The sequence below is a fragment of the Microcebus murinus genome, chromosome 12, assembly GCF_040939455.1.
Source record: "Microcebus murinus isolate Inina chromosome 12, M.murinus_Inina_mat1.0, whole genome shotgun sequence".
NCBI classification, from domain to species: domain Eukaryota; kingdom Metazoa; phylum Chordata; class Mammalia; order Primates; family Cheirogaleidae; genus Microcebus; species Microcebus murinus.
The window spans coordinates 58,978,654-58,998,191 of NC_134115.1; the positions used below are offsets into that span (position 1 = coordinate 58,978,654).

The 19,538-nt window shown below is 45.4% G+C and overlaps 2 protein-coding genes across 2 annotated transcripts; both read left to right on the forward strand.

Annotated features, from left to right (window-relative positions):
* The first annotated feature begins 13,906 nt into the window (after positions 1-13,906).
* Positions 13,907-16,370, forward strand: HRCT1 (histidine rich carboxyl terminus 1). The gene is made up of 2 exons (XM_076008846.1): positions 13,907-14,467; positions 15,786-16,370. The coding sequence occupies exon 1, from the start codon at positions 14,000-14,002 to the stop codon at positions 14,375-14,377; it is 378 nt and encodes a 125-aa protein (XP_075864961.1). The 5' UTR covers positions 13,907-13,999; the 3' UTR covers positions 14,378-14,467; positions 15,786-16,370.
* A 194-nt stretch (positions 16,371-16,564) lies between these two features.
* On the forward strand, positions 16,565-19,195 carry SPAAR (small regulatory polypeptide of amino acid response). Its single transcript, XM_076008847.1, has one exon. The coding sequence runs from the start codon at positions 17,855-17,857 to the stop codon at positions 18,146-18,148; it is 294 nt and encodes a 97-aa protein (XP_075864962.1). The 5' UTR covers positions 16,565-17,854; the 3' UTR covers positions 18,149-19,195.
* Positions 19,196-19,538: the final 343 nt, after the last annotated feature.

A 19,538-nucleotide genomic window follows, 5' to 3' on the forward strand; every position in this document is an offset into this window, starting at 1 on the left:
TTGCATGGTATGTATATACCACATTTTCTTTATCCACCCATCAGATGATGGGCACTTAGGTTGATTTCATATCTTTGCAATTTTGAATTGTGCTGCAATAAACATATGATTTTATGTGTCTTTTTGATATAAAGAGTTCTTTTCCTTGGGTAGGTACCCAGGATTGCTGCATTGAATGATAGGTCTACTGTTGATTCTTTGAGAAATCTCCATAGTGTTTTGTAAAGAGATTGCACTAATTTACATTCCTACCAAGACTGTATAAGCATTCCCTTTTCACTGCATCCACACCAACAACTAAAGTTTTTTGACTTTTTAATAATGGCTATTCTGACAGGAGTAAGGTGGTATGTCATTGTGGCTTTAATTTGCATTTCCATGATGATCAGTGATGTTAAGCATTTTTTCATATGTTAGTTGGGTATTTGTATCTCTTCTTTTGAAAATTGTCTGTTCATGTCTTTTGCCCCTTTTTAATGGAGTTATTTGTTTGACTCTACCAGAAAATCATGTGCCGACTCTGCCTGCCTTTCTCATTTTTCACTACCTCCTCATCCTATCCAATGTCATCCATCCCAGACCACCTGCCTGGTGGTGCTCACCTCTTTCCATTCTTCCTTTTGTTTACTCTCCTTCCACTCTCTTTTTCTGACAATATCATCCTTCTTTTCCTCCCTTAAACAAACCAAGCTCATTCTTTCTTTCTTTCTTTTTTTATTTTATTTTTACCACTTCCCACACGAGAGGGCCAGGGTCCCGCCCCCTCCCCACCGGAAGTCCCCAGCTCATTCTTATATGAGTTTTTTTGTTGTTGTTGTTCCTTCTACTTGGAAAACTCCTGCACCCTTAAAATTTTATAGTTTTAGCTCTTACATTTAGGTCTTTGACCTATTTTTGTATTTGATGTGAGGTAAGGGTCCAACTTTATTCTTTGCATTTGGCTGTCCAGTTGTTCAAACATCATTTGTTGAAAGCACTATTCTTTTTCTATTGAATGTTCTTGGTACCCACTTCTACATTTGTTAATAGATTGTGAAGAATCGGTATTCATTCTTTAAATGTTTGGTAAAATTCATCAGTGAAGACATCTAGAACTGTGCATTTCTTTGTGGGTAGTTTTTGATTACTAATCCAATTTCTTTATTTATTATAAGTCTAATCAGATTTTCTGTTTATTCTTAAGTAAGTTTTGGTAATTCTATCTTTCTAGAAAGTTGTCCATTTCATCTAACTTATTTAATTTTTTGGCAAAAAATTGTTATAGTATTTCTTTGTAATTCTTTTTATTTCTGTAAGGTTAGTAGTAATGTCTCTTGTTTCATTTATGATTCTAGCAATTTGATTCTACTCTCTTTTTTTATTGGTCAATCTAGCTAAAGTTTTGAAATTTTGTTTATCTTTTCAAGTTGTGATTTTGTTGATTTTCTCTATTGTTTTACTATTCTATATTTCATTAATTTCTTTGTTTCCTTTTCTTTTCTTTTTCTTTCTTTTTTTTTAAATTTTTCTTAGACATGGTCTCACTCTGTTTCCTGGGCTAGAGTGCAGTGGGGTCATCACAGATCACTGCAAACTCAACTCCTGAGTTCAAGCTATCCTCCTACCTCAGCCTCCCAGTAGCTGGGACTACAGGCATGTGCCACTGTGCCTGGCTAATTTTTTCTATTTTTGTAGAGGTGGGGTCTTGTTATGTTGCTCAGGCTAGTCTTGACCTCCTGGCTTCAAGAGATCCTCCTGCCTTGGCCTCCAAAAGTGCTAGGATTATAGGTGTGAGCCACCACACCTGGCCCTGTTGATCTTTTTTTTTCCTTCGATTTTTAAGTTCATTAAATTCCAAACTTTCCTTTATCCTAATATAAATGCTCCTTTCATTTTAATTCATGAGCTTTGATATATAGTATTTTTGTTTCTGTCTTAAATAATTAAAATAGTTTTTAATTAAATTAGTTAATTAAAATTATAATTAAATTAAAAGTCTTTAAAATAATTTTACATAATTTCTTATTTCCATTATTATTCCTTCCTTCCTTCCTTCCTTCCTTCCTTCCTTCCTTCCTTCCTTCCTTCCTTCCTTCCTTCCTTCCTTCCTTTTTTTGAGATAGAATCTCACTCACTTTTGTCACCCACCCTGGGCTAGAGTGCAGTGGCATCATCATAGCTCATTGCAACCTCCAACTCCTGGGCCAAAGTGATCGTCCTGCCTCAGCCTCCCAAGTAGCTGGGACTACAGGCGTGTACCACCAGGCCCGGCTAATTTTTTCTATTTTTAGTAGAGATGGGGTCTCACTCTTGCTCAGGCCAGTCTAGAACTCCTGACCTCAAGCAATCCTTCCACCTTGGCATCCCAGAGTGCTAGGATTATAGGAGTGAGCCACCATACCCAGCCTCATTATTATTTTTTAAAATTATTTAGAAGTATATTTCTTAATTTTCCAACAACTGGGGATTTTGGGGTAAACCTTTTAATTTTTAAAATTGATTTTAGCTGGATTTTAAATGTAATTTAATTGTGGTCATAAAATGTAGTTTGTATGATACCCATCCTTTAAAATTTTTTGAGTATTGCTTTATGACCTACTCTGTGGTCATTCTTCATAAACATCTTCTGTGTGCTGGAAAATACTGTGTCTTGTTCGTTGAGGGTAGTGCTTCTATATATGTCCATTTTATCAAGCTTCATAATTACTTTGTTTAAATCTAAATCCTGACTGACTTTTTGGCTCTCAATTACTTAAAAGATATGTGTCAAAATCCTTTTCTTTATTGTCAAAGTCTTCTAATAGTTCTATAAATTTTTGCATTATATATTTTGATACTATTTTATAAGACTAGAGTTGATATATCTTCCTGTTGAAAATTATCTTTTTAAATTTTTTTATTTATTAGACAAAGTCTTACTCTGTTGCCTGGACTAGAGTGTTGTGGCATCAGCCTAGCTCACAACAACCTCAAACTCCTGGGCTCAAGCAATCCTCCTGCCTCAGTCTCCCCAGTAGCTGGGACTACAGGTGTATGCCACCACGCTCGGCTAATTTTTCTATTTTTAGTAGAGAGAGGGTATCATAGCTCTTGCTCAGGTTGGTCCCAAACTCCTGAGCTCAAGCGATCCTCCTGCCTCAGGCTCCCAAGGTGCTAGGATTATAGGCATGAGCCACTGTGCCCAGCCAAAAATTATCTTTTATGTTTATCTCGAGATCCTCTTTATCTTTTTTTGCCTTAAAATTGATTTTATTGTTAATATAATTATACCAGCCTCCTTTTGGTTAGTATAAGCCTTGCATATCTTTTTTATCCTTTTGCTTTCCACTTTTCTGTAATTTTACTTGTGTTTTGGACCTTTCTAGTAAACAGCACATAACTTAAAAAATGTTTTTAAACGTGGGTATAAAGAGAGAGGAATGAGGACCGAGAAGGGTCACTGCAAGGTTCTAGTGACCAGGAGGCTCATGACATCAGGCACTGAGACCAGAAATCAATCTCAGAACATCCCACCCCACCTCTGTCCCTGACCCAAAACCCCTCCCTTCTTCAGGGACCTCATTTTCTGTATCCCAACCCTCTCCCTGGTGACTGTCTTGAGAATATAAAGCTCAATGTTCTTGCACATTTATAATAAAACCCTCTCTGCTATAATCCCCCCTCCAGCTGCTGCCTCATCTCTCTCCTCCTCTTCACTGCAAGTTGCTCAAAGTTATTCCTGCCTGTTCTACCAGTCAGTTGCTCAATCCGGATACACAGGAGCTATAGTCAGCTCCTCCTTCTCCTCAATGTTTCTCATCAAATGAGTCAGAAAGTCTTCTTAATTCCATCTCAAAAATATATTTTAAATCTGTTCCACCGGCTGCTCTCCCTGCCTCTTCAGTGACACAGGCGCCCATCATCTCTTGCCTGGACCTCTGTACCTTCTTCTGGGAATGGATTTCTGATCCTTTCCCGAGCTGACAGTGCTCCTCTTCTCTTCTCTAAGTCCTCACATCCTCATTTGTTCCTCAGACATGGCTTTCTGGGATCTGTTGAGGTTTGGGACCTCCAAGTCCTTCAACCTGAGTTGCATGGAAGACCCACCCAAGCTCCCCAGTTTCCATAGCTCCAGCCCCTGAGATTATACCAGAGGAATGACTCATTGTCACTGGGCACCACCCCTGGAAATGCTCTCTTGCTGTGGCATTTTAGGGCCTGATGCTAAGGGCTGGTGTGCTGAGCTCTGGGGACAGCCTCCCGGAAGGCCAATTAAGCCGGGCTAATTGAACCCTGCTATTTGCAGTCTTCATAACCAGACAGGTTTCCTTCTGGGACTCAAGCCCTCAGGTGTTCCTGATCGTCCCAGGTGTTTTTCCTACCCTTGAAGAGGCATGCAATTGGATTGTGTGACTTAGTATCCCAGGAAATTCCTCGTTCTTGCCTCCGTAGAAATGATGTTGTCCCAGTGCAGTTGGAGAATAGGCCTCAGAGTCCTCAAGCAGAGGGCACAAAGAGGTGTGTTACTTGGCCTCTACTTTTGGGTTTCTCGACAGATGCACTACTGGTGTTTTGGACAGGACAAGTCTACCTCCTGCAGGACCATCACACTCATTGCAGGGTATTTGCCATCTCTGGCTTCTGTGCATGAAGTGCTCGACCAGCCATCCTGATAATTCCAAATGACCCCACATACATCCACGTATTCTCTGGGAAAGTGATTATGCCCCAAGCCTAAGCCAAAGCATCAAGTGGACACCCACAAGCACGGAAGCCACTGAGATAACAAGGTGCTGAAATCATCTGATGTTTTTAGGTCTGTCTTGTTCCCAGGACCCAGAGCTTCAAATCTCTGAGGTGGGCGACTGGCTTTGATTCATCCCCCAGCACAGGGCTTGGTCCAGAGCACCAGGTGCAGGTGCATGGTGTGGTGCTGTCCAGTAGAAATACAATGCAAGCTACAGCTGCCATTTAAAATTTTCTAGTGGCCACATTAAAAAAGTAAAAAGAAGCAGGTGCAATGAATTCCAATAATATATTTAACACAAATATATGAACGAATGCTATCATTTCAACATGTAGACAAGATTAAAAAATTATTAATGGCATATTTTATGTTTTTTTTGTGTACTAAGCATTTGAAATCTGGAGTGTGTATTACACCTACAAAAATGTCAACTCAGATTAGCCACATTTCAAGTGCTCAGTAGCCATGTGGCTAGTAGCTACCATATTGGACAGCACCAGGAAACTCTATTCACCTATTTTTCCCCACAACTATTGCTACCTTTTTAAAAAAAAAAATAGAAATAGGGTCTCACTATATTGCCCAGGCTGCTCTCGAATTCCTGGCCTCAAGTAGTCCTCCCACCTCAGCCTCCCAACTAGGTGGGACCATGCATTTGGCTATTGCCTACTTTTTTCTCCCAACATTTTTTGTGTGTGGAAAGTTTCAAACATAAAGAAACGTTGACAGAATTGTACAGTGAAGGGCTGTATGCTAACATGCAGTCTCTACAGTTGCTAACCACTTGCTATATTAGCTTCATCACATATCTGTCTGTCTGTCCATCTCTCCATATCATTGTTTGATTATTGTCTACTTTCTAGAAGACTTTTTTTTTTTTTTGAAAGCGCATGTAAGATAGGTTGAAAAACCCCTCAGGAAATGATTATTTCTTTGAACATTGTTCTACGAAAGCCTAATCAGGCGTTTTCTAGATGTGCAATCACATCATCTCCAGTATTACTACCTTTTATTATATGTTCTTAGTTAATTGTACTAAGCTAAGTAAAAATGGTGAGAGCTAGCATTCTAGCTTGTTTCTGGTTTTAAGGGGAATGCCCATTTTTTTCAGCATTAATCATGTTGGCTACTGGTTTGACATATTTTTCCTTTTAACCATGTTAAGAGTGTATCCTCTTAATAGTATACTTTTTATTTTTTTGCTCATTTGTAATACAGGCATCCCTGGAAGATATTGCCTTGCTCTGGATTAGGTTCAGCTTAAGGGGATGTTGTGGCTGGTCGCATGTTCTATCCAGACTACGGCAACTTTCTCCGTATATAATAAGGCTGTTTCACCTTCTTATTATTCGTGTGTTCACTGGAGGAGCAATTTAATTTCCTTGAAGAACTTTTCAATTTCATTCACAATTTGGTTAACTATTTGGTGCAAGAGGTGTAGCTTTTGATCTATCTTGGCTTTCAACCTGCCTTCCTCACTGAGCTCAACCATTTCTAGCTTTTGATTTCAAGTGAGAAATGGGCGACTCTTTCTTTCACTTGAGCACTTAGAGACCAATGTAGGGTTAGTAATTGGCTTTAGGTTAATATTATTGTATCTCAAAGAATAGGAAGGCCCTAGGAGAGGAAGAGACATGGAAGGATGGCTGGTTGGTGGAGCAGTCAGAACACACAACATTTATTGATTAAGCTCACCATTTTATGTGGGTGCAGTTTATGATGCCTCAAAATAATTATAATAGTAATATCAAAGATCACTGATCTCCAAAACAGATGTAATAATAATAAGAAAGTTTGAAATATTGCAAGAATGACTAAGATGCGTGACACAGACATGATGTGAGCACATGCTTTTGGAAAAATGGCGCCCACAGAATTGTTCCATGTGGGTTGCCACAAACCTTGAACTTGTAAAGAATGCAGTATCTGCAGTGTTCAATAAAGTGAAACTCGATCAAATGATGTATGCCTGTATTTATCAGAAATGCAGAGGGAATTTTATCAAGTGTTTTTTTGACCATCTGTTGAGATAATCATATGTTTTTATTTTTTTCATTTATTTATATAATTAAGTACAACAATAGATTTTTAAAAGTATGAAACTACCCTAACATTCCTAGAATAAATTTTATGGATTACTAGTCTCTTAATATTCTTCTAGGGATATAAATATGTTAGTATATTTATTTGTTAGGAATTCAAGATTTGTCTGTATTTTTTTTTCGTGCTATGGTTGTTAGGTTTGGTATCAGGGTTATGTTAGTTTTATAAAGGAAATGATATAAATTAAAAAATAAGAGGTTTCTTTCTCTATTTTTTGAATCAGTTTAAACAGCTCCTATTTTTGTTTGTAGGATTATTTTCTTTATCCTTTTCTTAAAAAAAATAGACTTTAGCTTTTAGAGCAGTTTTGGGTTCACAGAAAAATTGAATAGAAGCTACAGAGATTTCCCCCCTTGCCCAGCCTCCCCTATATACATTTGTTATAATCAGTGAACCTACATTAACACATAATTATCACCCAAAGTCCATAGCTTACATGAGGGTTCACACTTGATTGTGTATATTCTATCGGTTTGGGCAAATGTATGATGACATGTATCCACCATTATAGTGTCTTATGCAATAGTTTCACTACCTAATAAATCCTCTGTGTTCTAACTCCTTCCTTCTTCCAGCCCCCGGTAACCACTGATCTTTTTCCTGTCTCCATAATTTTGCCTTTTCCAGAATGTCATATAGTCACACTCGTCATATGACGCTTTTCCAGATTGGCTTCTTTCACTTAGTAATATGTGTTTAAAGTTCTCCCATGTTTTCTCATGACTCTTAGCTTGTTTCTTTTTAGCACAAAATAATATTCTATTGTCTGGATGTACCAGTTTGTTTACTCATTCAGCTACTGAAGGACATGTCAGTTGCTTCCAAGTTTGGGCAATTATGAATAAAGCTACTCCAGCCTGAGCAAGAGTGAGACTCCATCTCTACTAAAAATAGAAAAATTAGCCGGGTGTCATGGCACACAGCTGTAGTCCCAGCTACTCGGGAGGCTGAGGCAGAAAGATGGCTTAAGCCCAGAATTTGAGGTTGCTGTGAGCTAGGCTGATGCCACGGCACTCTTCTCAAGGTAACAGAGTGAGAACCTGTCACAAACAAACAAACAACAACAACAAAAAAAAGAATAAAGATGCTATAAACATACATATGTAGATTTTTGTTGGACATAAGTTTTCAACCCATTTGGGAAAATTCCAAAGAGTGTGATTGCTGGATTGTATGGTAGAGTGTGTTTATAGTTTTATGTGAAACTGTCAAACTGTTTTCCGTGGTAGCTGTATCATTTTGCTTTTCTTTATCCTTTTAATGTTAAAATTTCACCTGGATATACCTAGATGATCTGGCCTCTTTAAATAGTTTGCCTAGTACTAAGTGATCTAGTACCTTTAATCTAAAGACTTAATTCTTCAGGTCAGGAAGTTTTCTTTATTTCTTTAATGACTGTTTCTCCATGGGCTCTGTTCTCTGCTTCTAAAATGTCTATTATGTAAGTATATTTGATTTTTGGACATTTCTTCTCTTTCACTCTCTTTTAATCTCTTTATTTACTTATTTTTTCAGGCTATACAGAAGGTTCTCAAAGCAGTCTTGCCTGATTTGTTTTTTAATCTAAAACAAACTTCTTGCTTTTGCCTATTTTCCGATATTTATATATAGGTTGACCTTTGGAATTGTACTTAGAATATAAATTAGGGAATTTTACTGTTTTTATTTCTTAGATTCTAGTAACCCTAGTGATAAGGATATGACATCTTTTATCTTTTTTCTTGGATCTAAAAAATTTTCTCTATTTGCTCACTTTCTGAAGGGACCTAGATCTAGTTTATTTGGGATTGGGATTCAAAATGGCTTTTATAAAAGATTGTTTAGATCATTTTCAAGCATGTTGGTTCCAGACAATGGGGAAAGAAGAAAAACTGATTATAGTTTGATTTTCTAGACTGGGAGATCTAGTTGGCCATGATTAGGGAAGGCAGAGCTTCTGAGAAGAGGAGAGAAGTTGGCTGCTGTGCTGGGCAGCTTCTTCTCAGCGTTTGCTGAGGCAGCCTGAGGTTGACTGGAGGAATGTCTCCCTGCTCTAACTGGCATGAAAACCTGGGTTAGAGACCTGCTGGCCAATGTCCCTGCTTTTCTGTGTAAACCAAAAGATGGGCTGAGCCTTGGCCAACTTCTCTGTGAGCAGACACTTGTAATTCTCAAGGTCGCTCAGTCTGTTTCCTGCCTGAGCCCACCTAACCCTTGTTCCCAGTTCTGGCTGCCTATTGTAGGGCTTTAGGGGGGCTCCTCTGGGGCATATCCTCTGTTACTTCCCAGGAGTGCGCCCTTCCTAAGTCAGTATGTCCATCATCTTGGCTCCATTTATACTCTATCTTGTCGAAATTCATTAAGGTTTGCACGACTCTTTACTGATTTCGGGTGTGGAATAGTATCTTTCATCTTTAAATTATTTGTCCATTTCAATGGGAATTTGGAATAGAGAGGAATTAAATGAATGGGCCCACATTATGATCTATAAATAAGAATCAGAGGCTGAACTAGTTTGCAGTCCCACCAGCAATGTAGAAGTGTTCCTATCTCTCCACATCCGCGCCAACATTTATTATTTTGGGATTTGTTAATAGGGCCATTCTCACTGGAGATAAGTAATATCTCATTGTGGTTTTGATTTGCATTTCCCTGATGATTAGAGATGTTGATCATTTTTTCATATGTTTGTTGGCCATTATTCTGTCTTCTTTTGGAAAGTTTCTGTTCATGTCCCTTGCCCACTTTTTGATAGGGTTGTTTGCTTTTTTCTTGCTGATTTTCCTGAGTTCTAAATAGATTCTAGTTATCAATCCTTTATCGGATGTGTAGCTTGCAAAATTTTTCTCCCATTCTGTGGGTTTTCTGTTTGCTCTCTTGACAGTTTCTTTGGCTGTGTAGAAGCTTTTTAATTTGATCAGGTCCCATTTATTTATTTTTGTTGATGCTGTGATTGCTTTGGGGATCTTCTTCATAAATTCTTTGCCTAGGCCAATGTCTAGAAGAGTATTTCCAACATTTTCCTCTAGAATTCTAATAGTTTCACACCTAAAGTTCAAGTCTGTTACCCAGTGTGAGTTGATTTTTGTGAGAGGTGAAAGGTGTGGATCCTGTTTCAGTCTTCTACATGTGGCTATCCAGTTTTCCCAGCACCATTTATTGAATAAGGATTCTTTTCCCCAGTGTATGTTTTTGTCTGCTTTGTCAAAGATTAGATGGCTATACGAGGATGGTTTTATATCTGGGTTCTCTGTTCTGTTCCACTGGTCAATGCTCCTGTTCCTATGCCAGTACTATGCTGTTTTAATTACTATAGCCTTGTATCATAGTTTGAAGTCTGATGAATTGATACCTACCATTTTATTTTTATTGCCTAGGATTGCTTTTGCTATATGGGGTCTTCTCTGGTTCCATACTAAGTGTAAAATTATTTTTTCTATATCTGTGAAAAATGATGATGGTATTTTAATTGATATTTTAACGATGTTGATTCTGGCAACCCACGAGCATGGTATGGTCTTCCACCTGTTTACATCCTCTGCTATTTCCTTCTTCAGTGTTTCATAGTTCTCCCTGTAGAGGTCTTTTACCTCCTTAGTTAAATATATTCCTAGGTACTTTATTTTCTTTGTTGTTGTTTTGAAGGGAATTGAGTCTTCGATTTGGTTCTCACTTTGATTGCTGTTGGTATACATGAATGCCTCTAATTTATGTGTATAGACTTTTGCTGGTGGGACTGCAAACTAGTTTAGCCTCTGTGGAAAGCAACATGGAGATACCTTAAAGCGATACAAGTCAATCTACCATTTGATCCAGCAATCCCATTACCGGGGATCTACCCAAAAGAACAAAAGGCACTCTATGAAAAAGACACCTGCACTCGAATGTTTATAGCAGCACAATTCACAATTGCAAAGATGTGGAAACAATCCAAGTGCCCATCAATACATGAGTGGATTAATAAAATGTGGTATATATATAGCATGGAGTACTATTCAGCTGTAAGAAACAAGAGTGATATAGCACCTCTTGTATTTTCCTGGCTAGAGCTGGAACCCATTCTATTAAGTGAAGTATCCCAAGACTGGAAAAATAAGCACCACATGTACTCACCAGCAAATTGATATTAACTGATCAACACCTAAGTGGACATATAGGAATAACATTTACTGGGTGTCGGGCAGGTGGGAGGGAGGGGATGGGTATATACATACATAATGAATGCAATGCGCACCAACTGGAGGATGGACATGCTTGAGGCTCTGACTTGAGGGGGGAGGGGGGCAAGGGCAATATACATAACCTTAACATTTGTACCCACACAATATGCTGGAAAAAAAAGTATGTTTACTTACACTATACTGTACTCTATTAAGTGTGCAGTGTATAGCAACACTGTGTCTTAGAAAACAATGTATATACCTTAATTAAAAATATTTTATTGTTAAAAAATGCTAACAAAAAAAAAGGAAAAAAAAAGAATCAGGATACCGTAACTTGACAGAATACAGAACTGATTTATTTACAGTGTCACCACTAGGTGGTGCCACCAATTAGTGAAAACAATGTGATTGCTATTGCTGGACAACCAAGGACCGCCTGCAGCTAGTACAAGCAGAAGTTTGTGAGCTCATCTGGAACTTGTATGCACTTGTGCATGTGTACATCAGTGTGGGCACACACAATTGTTAGTGTAATATTGATTTACAAGTGTTCACAGGCATGCAAGTATATTCACGAGCCTGTGCACCCTGGAAAGTACAGGCATGAAGCTGAATGATAAGAGCTTACCCATCAAAAGGCTTGCCCATCAGCCCTATCATCTGGAACTCCTGTTCCTTAGTGAGGAAGGCTGCTTGCAGAACGTGCAGAAGGCCACACCCTGGGGGAGAAGGACAATGACAAGGCCACAGAGCAGCTTTTCTGAGGCAGGGAATCCCTAGACATAGTCATCAGTCTGCATCTCTAAAGTCATCAGTCCTGCAAGCCCGTGTGCCAGTCAAGCTTCCAAGAAGGTTTCAGTTACTTCTGAAGTCACTTGGAGGACTGTCTGTAGTCTCAATGCCTGGCCCCCTCGCCCCGAGTGCCCAAAGCATCTACTAAAATGTCCGTCTTGGGATCCTATCTTCTGTCTAGATGGGGAGGGAACCTGCACCTAAGAAGATAGATATCATGTGTGTGGGGTCCCCCCAGTCCCTGCCCCTCAGGCCCATCCACACTCACACATCCTCTTCCCGTTGTCTCTGTGGAGGACCCTCGGCTGATCTCTGGCCCTGGCTCTGGATAGCCCCCTTGCTGCAGGACTGCTGCTGTATTGAGTACCTGCTGTGTACAACGCCCGCAAAGCTGGGGGAACTTTGCATATTCCCTCCCCTTCTCTGGGCTCTGTTTCCCTATCTCTCAGTGAGGGCTGGGTCTGGGTGGTTCCGAGGGCCGTTTGTGCTGATCGAAGTTCTTCAAGTCCACGTGTTGCAGGCCCCTGCCCCCACTCCAGCGGCTGGTGTGGAGCGGGAGTCTCCTTGGAGAAGTTCTGAAGAAGAAAATTCCATTTGTCTTCCTCCTCCTCCTTAGAGCAGACTTACCTCCTTAACTTCCCCCCCAGGGAAGATAGCTCAGGAAGGCTCCCGGGGCCCCAGCAGTCTGCAGAAGGAATCTTTACTGCAGCATCATTAAAAGTTCAAGTGACTTCCCCCGAGGGCCAAAGAAGCCCTAAGATTCATTAGACCTGCTGCCTCCTGGGCCCAATTTGGTAGAAGGGAACACGTAGCCTTTTCAGCCAGTGAGGGTTTGCACTAAGTGTATAAGGCGTCCCTGAGAGAACTCTGCTAGGATAGAGTCAGAGGGGGAAGGGTCCCTGGAGGTCACCTCTTGCCCTGGGACTCCTACAGAGGAGGAGACAGGCTGGGTCAGGAGAACGGGTTTGCCCAAGGTCCCCGGGGTGGAGTTGCTGCCAGAGTGCAGAGCAGCCTCGCTGGTGCCCGCAGACATCCCTCCAGGTGGCAGGGAGATGTGCACAGACCCAGGAGGACCCTGGAGGAAGGGGCAGGGACCCAGCCTGGAGGACCCCTGGGGAGCTGGACACAGAGCCTGGGCTTTGGGAGCCCCATTGTGTGTGAGCAAGAGCTTCGAGAACAGCCCAGCAAGCATGCAGCAGAAAGGGCTGCCCAGGGAGAGTAAGCGCTTGTCCCTGAGGCCTGGGAACAGGATGGGACCAGTGCTTCCTGTGAGGAACTCAGGGACTTGGGACCAGGAGGAGGAGGAGAGAGGGTGACTGCTCAGATCCTGGCTGCTCTGTAATTTCTCCACCAGGCAAGAATGGCATTCATGGCTGCTGGGCTGGGATCGTGGGACACAGCAATGGGGATACCTTTTATGGCCCATTGAGACTGTTGAACTGGGAACCAGGAGGCTGGGCCTGGAGCCTGGCCTCTGAGCCCAGTGGCCTCCTTCCTGGCTCCCAGCAACCTTGGGCTGACACCCAGGCCCTCTTGCCTCCCAGCCCCAGCAGGGCGGAGGACCTCCCCAGATGGTGAAAGTCTGCCTGCGGTGCCGCCCAGAACTCAGGATAATTCACTTGACAGAACCTGACCCTTAGCCCCGGAGGACTCTGTGGGCTACAGGATGGGAATCACAGACTGTCAGATGACAACAGCTCCCAAGTAATCTAGTCTGAATCCATGGCAATAGTATCAATGGCAAGCATGTGACAGGAAATGCTTTAAGTGCTTTATGTGTCTTAACTCTTTAATCCTCAGAAAACCCTACGAGGAAGGTAGTATTAGCCAATTCACAGAAGAGAAAACTGAGGCACAAAGAGGTTAAGTAACTTGTGCACAATCACAGAGCAAGTGAGTTGTGTGCTTCCACAGCCCATGTTCTTAATCTCTGTGCTATACTGCCCCTACAGGGGGAAACTGAAGCCCAGAGGGGGCATGTCCCTTAGCCAAGTGGCAGAGTGGAGCCGGCCCCTGCTTCTTACTTCTACACTCAGGGCTCTTCCCTCAACCATACCAGGCCTGACAGCGCCTCTGTCTCTCCCCGGCCTCCCTGCCAGGCCTCCGCAGGGTTAACACCAGCCCGGCCCTGCCCTTGGCCGGCAGCTCCAGTGCAAACAGACTTCGCCCACATTCCCTGGCTGCTGTCCAGCCCGAAGGAGCTAAGACAACAACGCCCAGTGGCTGTGAGGGCTGAGCAGAGGCTGAGCAAGGAGCCATGAGCGGCGAGGGCCCGTCCAGCTCCCAGGTGCTAGGCCTCCTGGGGAGCACAGCCCTCGCGGGGTGGATCCTGGGGGCTGCGGTGGCCGTCCTGCTGCTGCTGCTGCTGCTGGCCACTTGCCTGTTCCATGGACAGCAGGACCATGATGTGGAGAGGAACCATCCAGTCGCAGGAGGAAACCGAGTCCGGTGGGCCCGGCCGTGGCTCTTCCGGCGCCAGGGCCACCCACGGAACTTTCACCTTCACCATCACCATCTTCATGGCCATGTGGGTCACGTGCGGAACGCGGGCCTCCATCATCACCACCTCCACCACGCTCGTCACCACCCCCACGCCCACCACCCCCACCGCCATCACCTCCGCCACGCTCACTGAGGCCGCCACCGTGGATGCCACCCCTGCCATCCATTGCCAGGACAAGCGGACCTGCCGTGTAGAAGGATGCCTCTCTGGAGTGAATGAGGGGTACTGTGACCTGGGTCCTGCTGGGGCTTCATTTGCATACTATGCCCCAGTGCACCAAGGGACACTGGGGAGCCCTGCAGACACTGGAGAATTTGGGGGTGGAGAGCAGGGTGGCCCTTTGGGACTGGACACCACTTTGTGACTATAACTCCCAGTGGGCCCTGGAAGTCACAAGGGTGTCTTGGCAGAGCCAGTGCACAAGTGGGTGTGAAGTACTCATCTTCTGATTTCTTCAAGAGGCAGCTGCAAGCCTCTCAGGCGGTCACAGGAGAGGCCCTGAAAATGCCCTTTCGGTTTCTAGAAGGCAGTGTGGCGCTCACAGTCAATTCATTGGTGCCTTAGTCCAGGAAAATGAAAACCACTAAGAAGCCTTTGGGAAGAGGGTCTTGATTGCAACACAGTGGGAGGGAGAGAGCCTCTGGGCCTGCAGCTGTGTTGCCGGATGCCCTCTCTGATGGGAAGTGCCTGCCCAGAGCCCGGCCTGGGGGGCCTGGGGCTCCGTGCTGGCAGTAGAATGGAGAGAACTGAGTGGGCTCTGCCTGAGCCCGGAGGGAGGATTCCAGGATTGCATGAAGTCCTTCCCAGGGAGGGTCCTCTGTGCACCAGAGCGGCTGTGGCCTTCTGTGGGACAGTCTGGGGCCTCAGAGCAGTGTGGGCACCACTGAGCCTGGCTCCCCCGGGCTCTGCTGCCCTTTTCCAGCCCATGTCGGGGCATGCTGAGCTCCCTACTCAGGGAAGCCCCACTCCACAGGCTGCGTGGAATTCCGTTTTCTTGGCCAGGGTTAGCCCAGCCCGAGTCTCCAGCCAGCCTGCCCCTAGCTGTGCCTGTGTGTGCAGGGCAGGTTGGGAGGGAGGGCGTGGAGTTCTGGAAACGGGAGGATGGGGAGTTGGGTGCTGGGGTGCTGGGTGGCCTCAGGAGAGTGCTTGCCACTCTGGATCTCAGTTTCCTCTTCCCTAAAAATGAGATGGCTAAGAAAGACTCCCCCCTTGCCAAATCTGTCTTGTTCCCAAACACTCTATGAACAGCTGGTGGAATCCACGGTGAGGAAGGAGGTCTGGTTCTGAGGCTTCGGCCTGTGCCTGTGAGCTGAGTGGGCAGTGGAGGAGACAGGCCTGGGGGCCAGGCAAGCAGTGGGCAGGGCTGGGAAGCCGGCCAGGAAATCAGGGGCCTGGTGACTCCCTGGAACGGAATGTCCTCTTGTTATTTCCTGGTAGATTCTCTGTGAGAGCTGGAGGAGGGGGAGTGAGGGGGACAGACACAAATTCGCACTAGGTTCCTGAGGTGGGAAGTGCATTGCTGATTTTATTATCTCTGCAGTGACCCTCGAGTCCAGCCTGAAGCATCTCCAACCTGATTTTACAGAGGACTCAAATCAGGGTAAGAGGTTCCTCCAAATCTCAGAAATAGAAAAGGAAACCCATAAAGGCAGAAGACAGCAGGGCTGAGCCATCATCCTTCATTCCAGTTTAACAATGCTACACCACTCGCACCCACAGCAGGCGGCCTACAACTGCTTGTGCCCACAAAGAATAGGCACAGAAGTCAAAGGAACAAATGATCAGGCTTGAAACACAGCCCCCTGGTGCCCTCTGCCCCCTAAACTGATGTTGGCAAGTGAATCAGAAACCCAGGCACCACAGATTAGCTCATCGTTTCCTTCCCTCTGCTTCTGGACACCCAGTTCATACCAGTAACCCGAGGGCTCCACGCGGGGGAGGGCCCAAGGCCCACACCGCCCGGTCGTCTTAGCCAAGGGACAGAGAGAGAATATGACAGGGCATCATTTTCTCTGAAAAGTCAACTCTGCCATTCTGTGTGTAGGAGTTTCTTAACCCTCATTCTAAAGAAAGTTCCCTTGGGCCTTGGAGAAATTGGAAAGGACCCAGGCTGTGTGACCTCGGGCCAGTCCTCTGCCCTTTCTGGGCCTTTCTTTGCACGCTGATCAGGACTGCAGAATCAGATGAGCACTCTGTGGTCACGTGGTACCTGGAGCACGGAGCTAGGAGTGGGGGGGGGGTCCCTCCTCCGCTGTCTGGTGCTCTAGTTATCACTACTAATTTGCAAGGGGCCACGGGTGGGTGGGTCTTTTAACCTCTGTGACTGTCAGCATCTTTGTCTGTAAGATGGAGACAATGTTGCTACATGGGGAAGATCACATGAGACAAGGACTGGCTGTCTCCAGTACCTGGAGTTACTGTTTCTTACTACTTCATGTCTCAGAACGTGGACAGAGTGGCACTAACAAGCCAGTGTCCTTCCAAGAGGTGTTGGGTGTGCCAGGGCTCTGACCTAGCGAGGCCCGATGGAGCCCCTTCTTGCAGATGAACTGTGTCCCAGGCCTGGCTCATTCCCCTCCCCGATTCCCCCAGGGGGCGGGGCAGGAATGGCTTGGAGTGGGGAGGAGCGGGGTAAGTGCCGTCACTGAGGAGGGCAGCTGTGCAGTCCTGGGCCCCCACTCACAATTGGAGGAAGGAAGTCACGAAGTGCTCACAGCTGCTCAGACATCTCCGAGCCAAGTTCCGAGCAGGACCAAGGCTGCAGCACCCAGGGAGGAGCGTCATGGTCCCTGGTGTGGCCACCAGGCCAGGAGGCCACTGCACCAGGTACAGCCAGGGCTGGTTCTTGAGGAGTCCAGGGTAAGTCTACACAGCTCCCAGATGTGGGCAGCGGGCCTGAGCAGACAGCAAAGAGGGCTGGGCGAGGCCTGCCCGGAAGAAGGCTTCTCCCAGGCCCTGCAGTCACTGAAGGGGCCGGAATTCCATCAGGAGCACACTCTGCTCTATCGAAATTGCACGCGCCCAACAACATGCAGAGAAGGAGGCCAAATGCAAAGGGCCCCTGACCCCAGCCTCTGCTGAAGGCCCTGGTGCCTGTGATGACTCGTGAGCGCTTTCAACCTTGCCCAGAGCTGGCGCTTGCCGTCTTCTCCCTCTGCGTCCCTGCCCCCAGCGGCTGGGCCCACTGAAGGACTGGCCCAAGCTCCTTCCAGGGAGGAGTCCGGCTCCCCCTGGATCCGCAGGAGGGGGAGTATTTTGTCTTTTGACTGAGTGTACAATCGCTCTTGAAATCTGTAGGCGTCACCAGAGAGCCAGGGCTGGCCAGGCTCCCTCTGAGCAGCGTCTTTGGCCCCCTTGTCCCCACCTCCTCCGTGTCCAGGGAGTCTTGTGGTCATAACTTCCAGGATGGTGGTGCTTCTAGAAGCTGCCATGGACTTGACCACAGCTCTTGGAAGCCTGGCCTGAGGCTTAGAAAATGGAGATCATCTGAGATCGGAGAAGCAGGGCCACATGAGCTTGACCCAGCGCCTCAGACCAGCCTCTCCTTAGAAGGCCAAGGGAGAGTGGCTGGAGGAGCACAGGGCGCCTGCGATCACCAAGAGCCCCTGAATGGATGTGGGGCTAAGGCTCTGGGAGGACCCAAGTTTGCTCGGCGGGTCAGCGGCCACACGGGCCATGGAAACGGCAGTGATTGGGGTGGTTGCGGTGCTGTTTATGGTCACCGTGGCCATCACTTGCATCCTCTGCTGCTTCAGTTGTGACTCAAGGACCCAGCATCCCGAGGGGGGCCCTGGCCGCAGCTTCACGGTGGCCACATTTCGCCAGGAGGCGTCTCTCTTCACAGGGCCCGGCCGCCACGCCCCGCCAGCGCCCAGTGCCCGGGACTTCTGGACCTTCATGTGAGGCCTAACAGTCCCTCGGGAGTTGCTCTGCTGGTGGGTCACACTCACCCACCCTCAGCAAGCCTTCCCTGGGGTCCGCCTCTGTGATCCTGCATCCCTGTCCTTCCCCTCCTGCATCCCGTGTCTCCCCATCTCCTCCCATCCCGGCTTGCCGTGCCCTCCAGCCTGGGGGATCCACCTGTCGTGGCCAGGGGGGAGTTGGCTCTGACCAAAGCTCAGCTGGGCCCCACCCACAGGAGGGCCCAGAGAGTCGGTGAACAGACACCGCGTGGGATTGCATGCTGGGCCAGCTCTGCTGATCTGCACCCGCACTGGCACATCACTGGGATTTATTGTAAACAGAGTGCTCAGGACACTGGTTCTATTGCCACCAGGGGAAGCAGCGCCCCCAAGCGGACATTTTCAGGAACCATTTCTTATCTGTGCCCCTCACGGACTATTTTTGCACATTGCACAGAGCCCAACCCTGAGGCCTGCGCCTTGCCAGGTGCCTGAAATCAGTCCTGAAATTCTGAAACCAAAAAGCTGCTTCCTGGGGACAAGTGATTTGTTTTGTAATGGAAAGTATATGGCCTTTTATGGGTCTTTCCAAATCTGGTTTGGAAAACCACAAAAAGAAGCAGAAGAGAAAACAAGAGTCACAGAAAGTACGAGATGTTTTATTAACAGGAAAGCCAGAAAGAAGACTTTGAAACATATTTTGAAGAAGATTTTATTGCTATATTCTAACAGGTCACTTCTATTCTTAGAGAATGTGAGTGACTTGCGTCACTTAGGAATGATACAAAAATCATGAACTGAAAGATAATTCCAAAAAAGTTAAAATGCTATGTTACATTCGGAGCATGTAACAAAGCTCTTGTTTTCATCACAAATAAAGACCTATTCAGTTTTTATTAATAGAAAATCTGTTCTCTCTGTGGCTGTGGAATAAATAAATGCCATGCCATATTTAACACATTGACTGCTGCACTAGAAAAAATTTTTTTTCCTTGGGGCCGTGGAGTTTTATTACAAAAATAGAATAAAAGCTTTGAAAATAAAACAATCCTGTCTAATTTAATGAAAAATTTGTTATTTTTTAAATTGTTTTCTGTGCATGAGTTATATACAACTTCAAAATAGTTCACTGTGGCTCCCAAGGTGAAGAGACGTGAGTTACGTATGCTTCATGAGGCCCCGGGTGCAAAACTAGCATGAGTTATATCCAACTCACATGGCAGTTAATGTGTTAAAGTGTATGGTTTGAAGGGTACAAACTTGTGAGTCTCCTAGCTCCTACGTCTGCATTCGGCCCTGAATGGGTGGCTCTCCTGGATCTTGCATGTTGAGGGGGGCTCTGGCCTCTAAGGGTGCCCAGATAGGCTGCCCTTGCCATGTGGCTGCCATAG

Excerpts from the sequence above, each read along its gene's own strand:
- HRCT1 (XM_076008846.1), top strand. The coding sequence starts at position 14,000 with ATGAGCGGCGAGGGCCCGTCCAGCTCCCAGGTGCTAGGCCTCCTGGGG.
- SPAAR (XM_076008847.1), top strand. The coding sequence starts at position 17,855 with ATGGATGTGGGGCTAAGGCTCTGGGAGGACCCAAGTTTGCTCGGCGGG.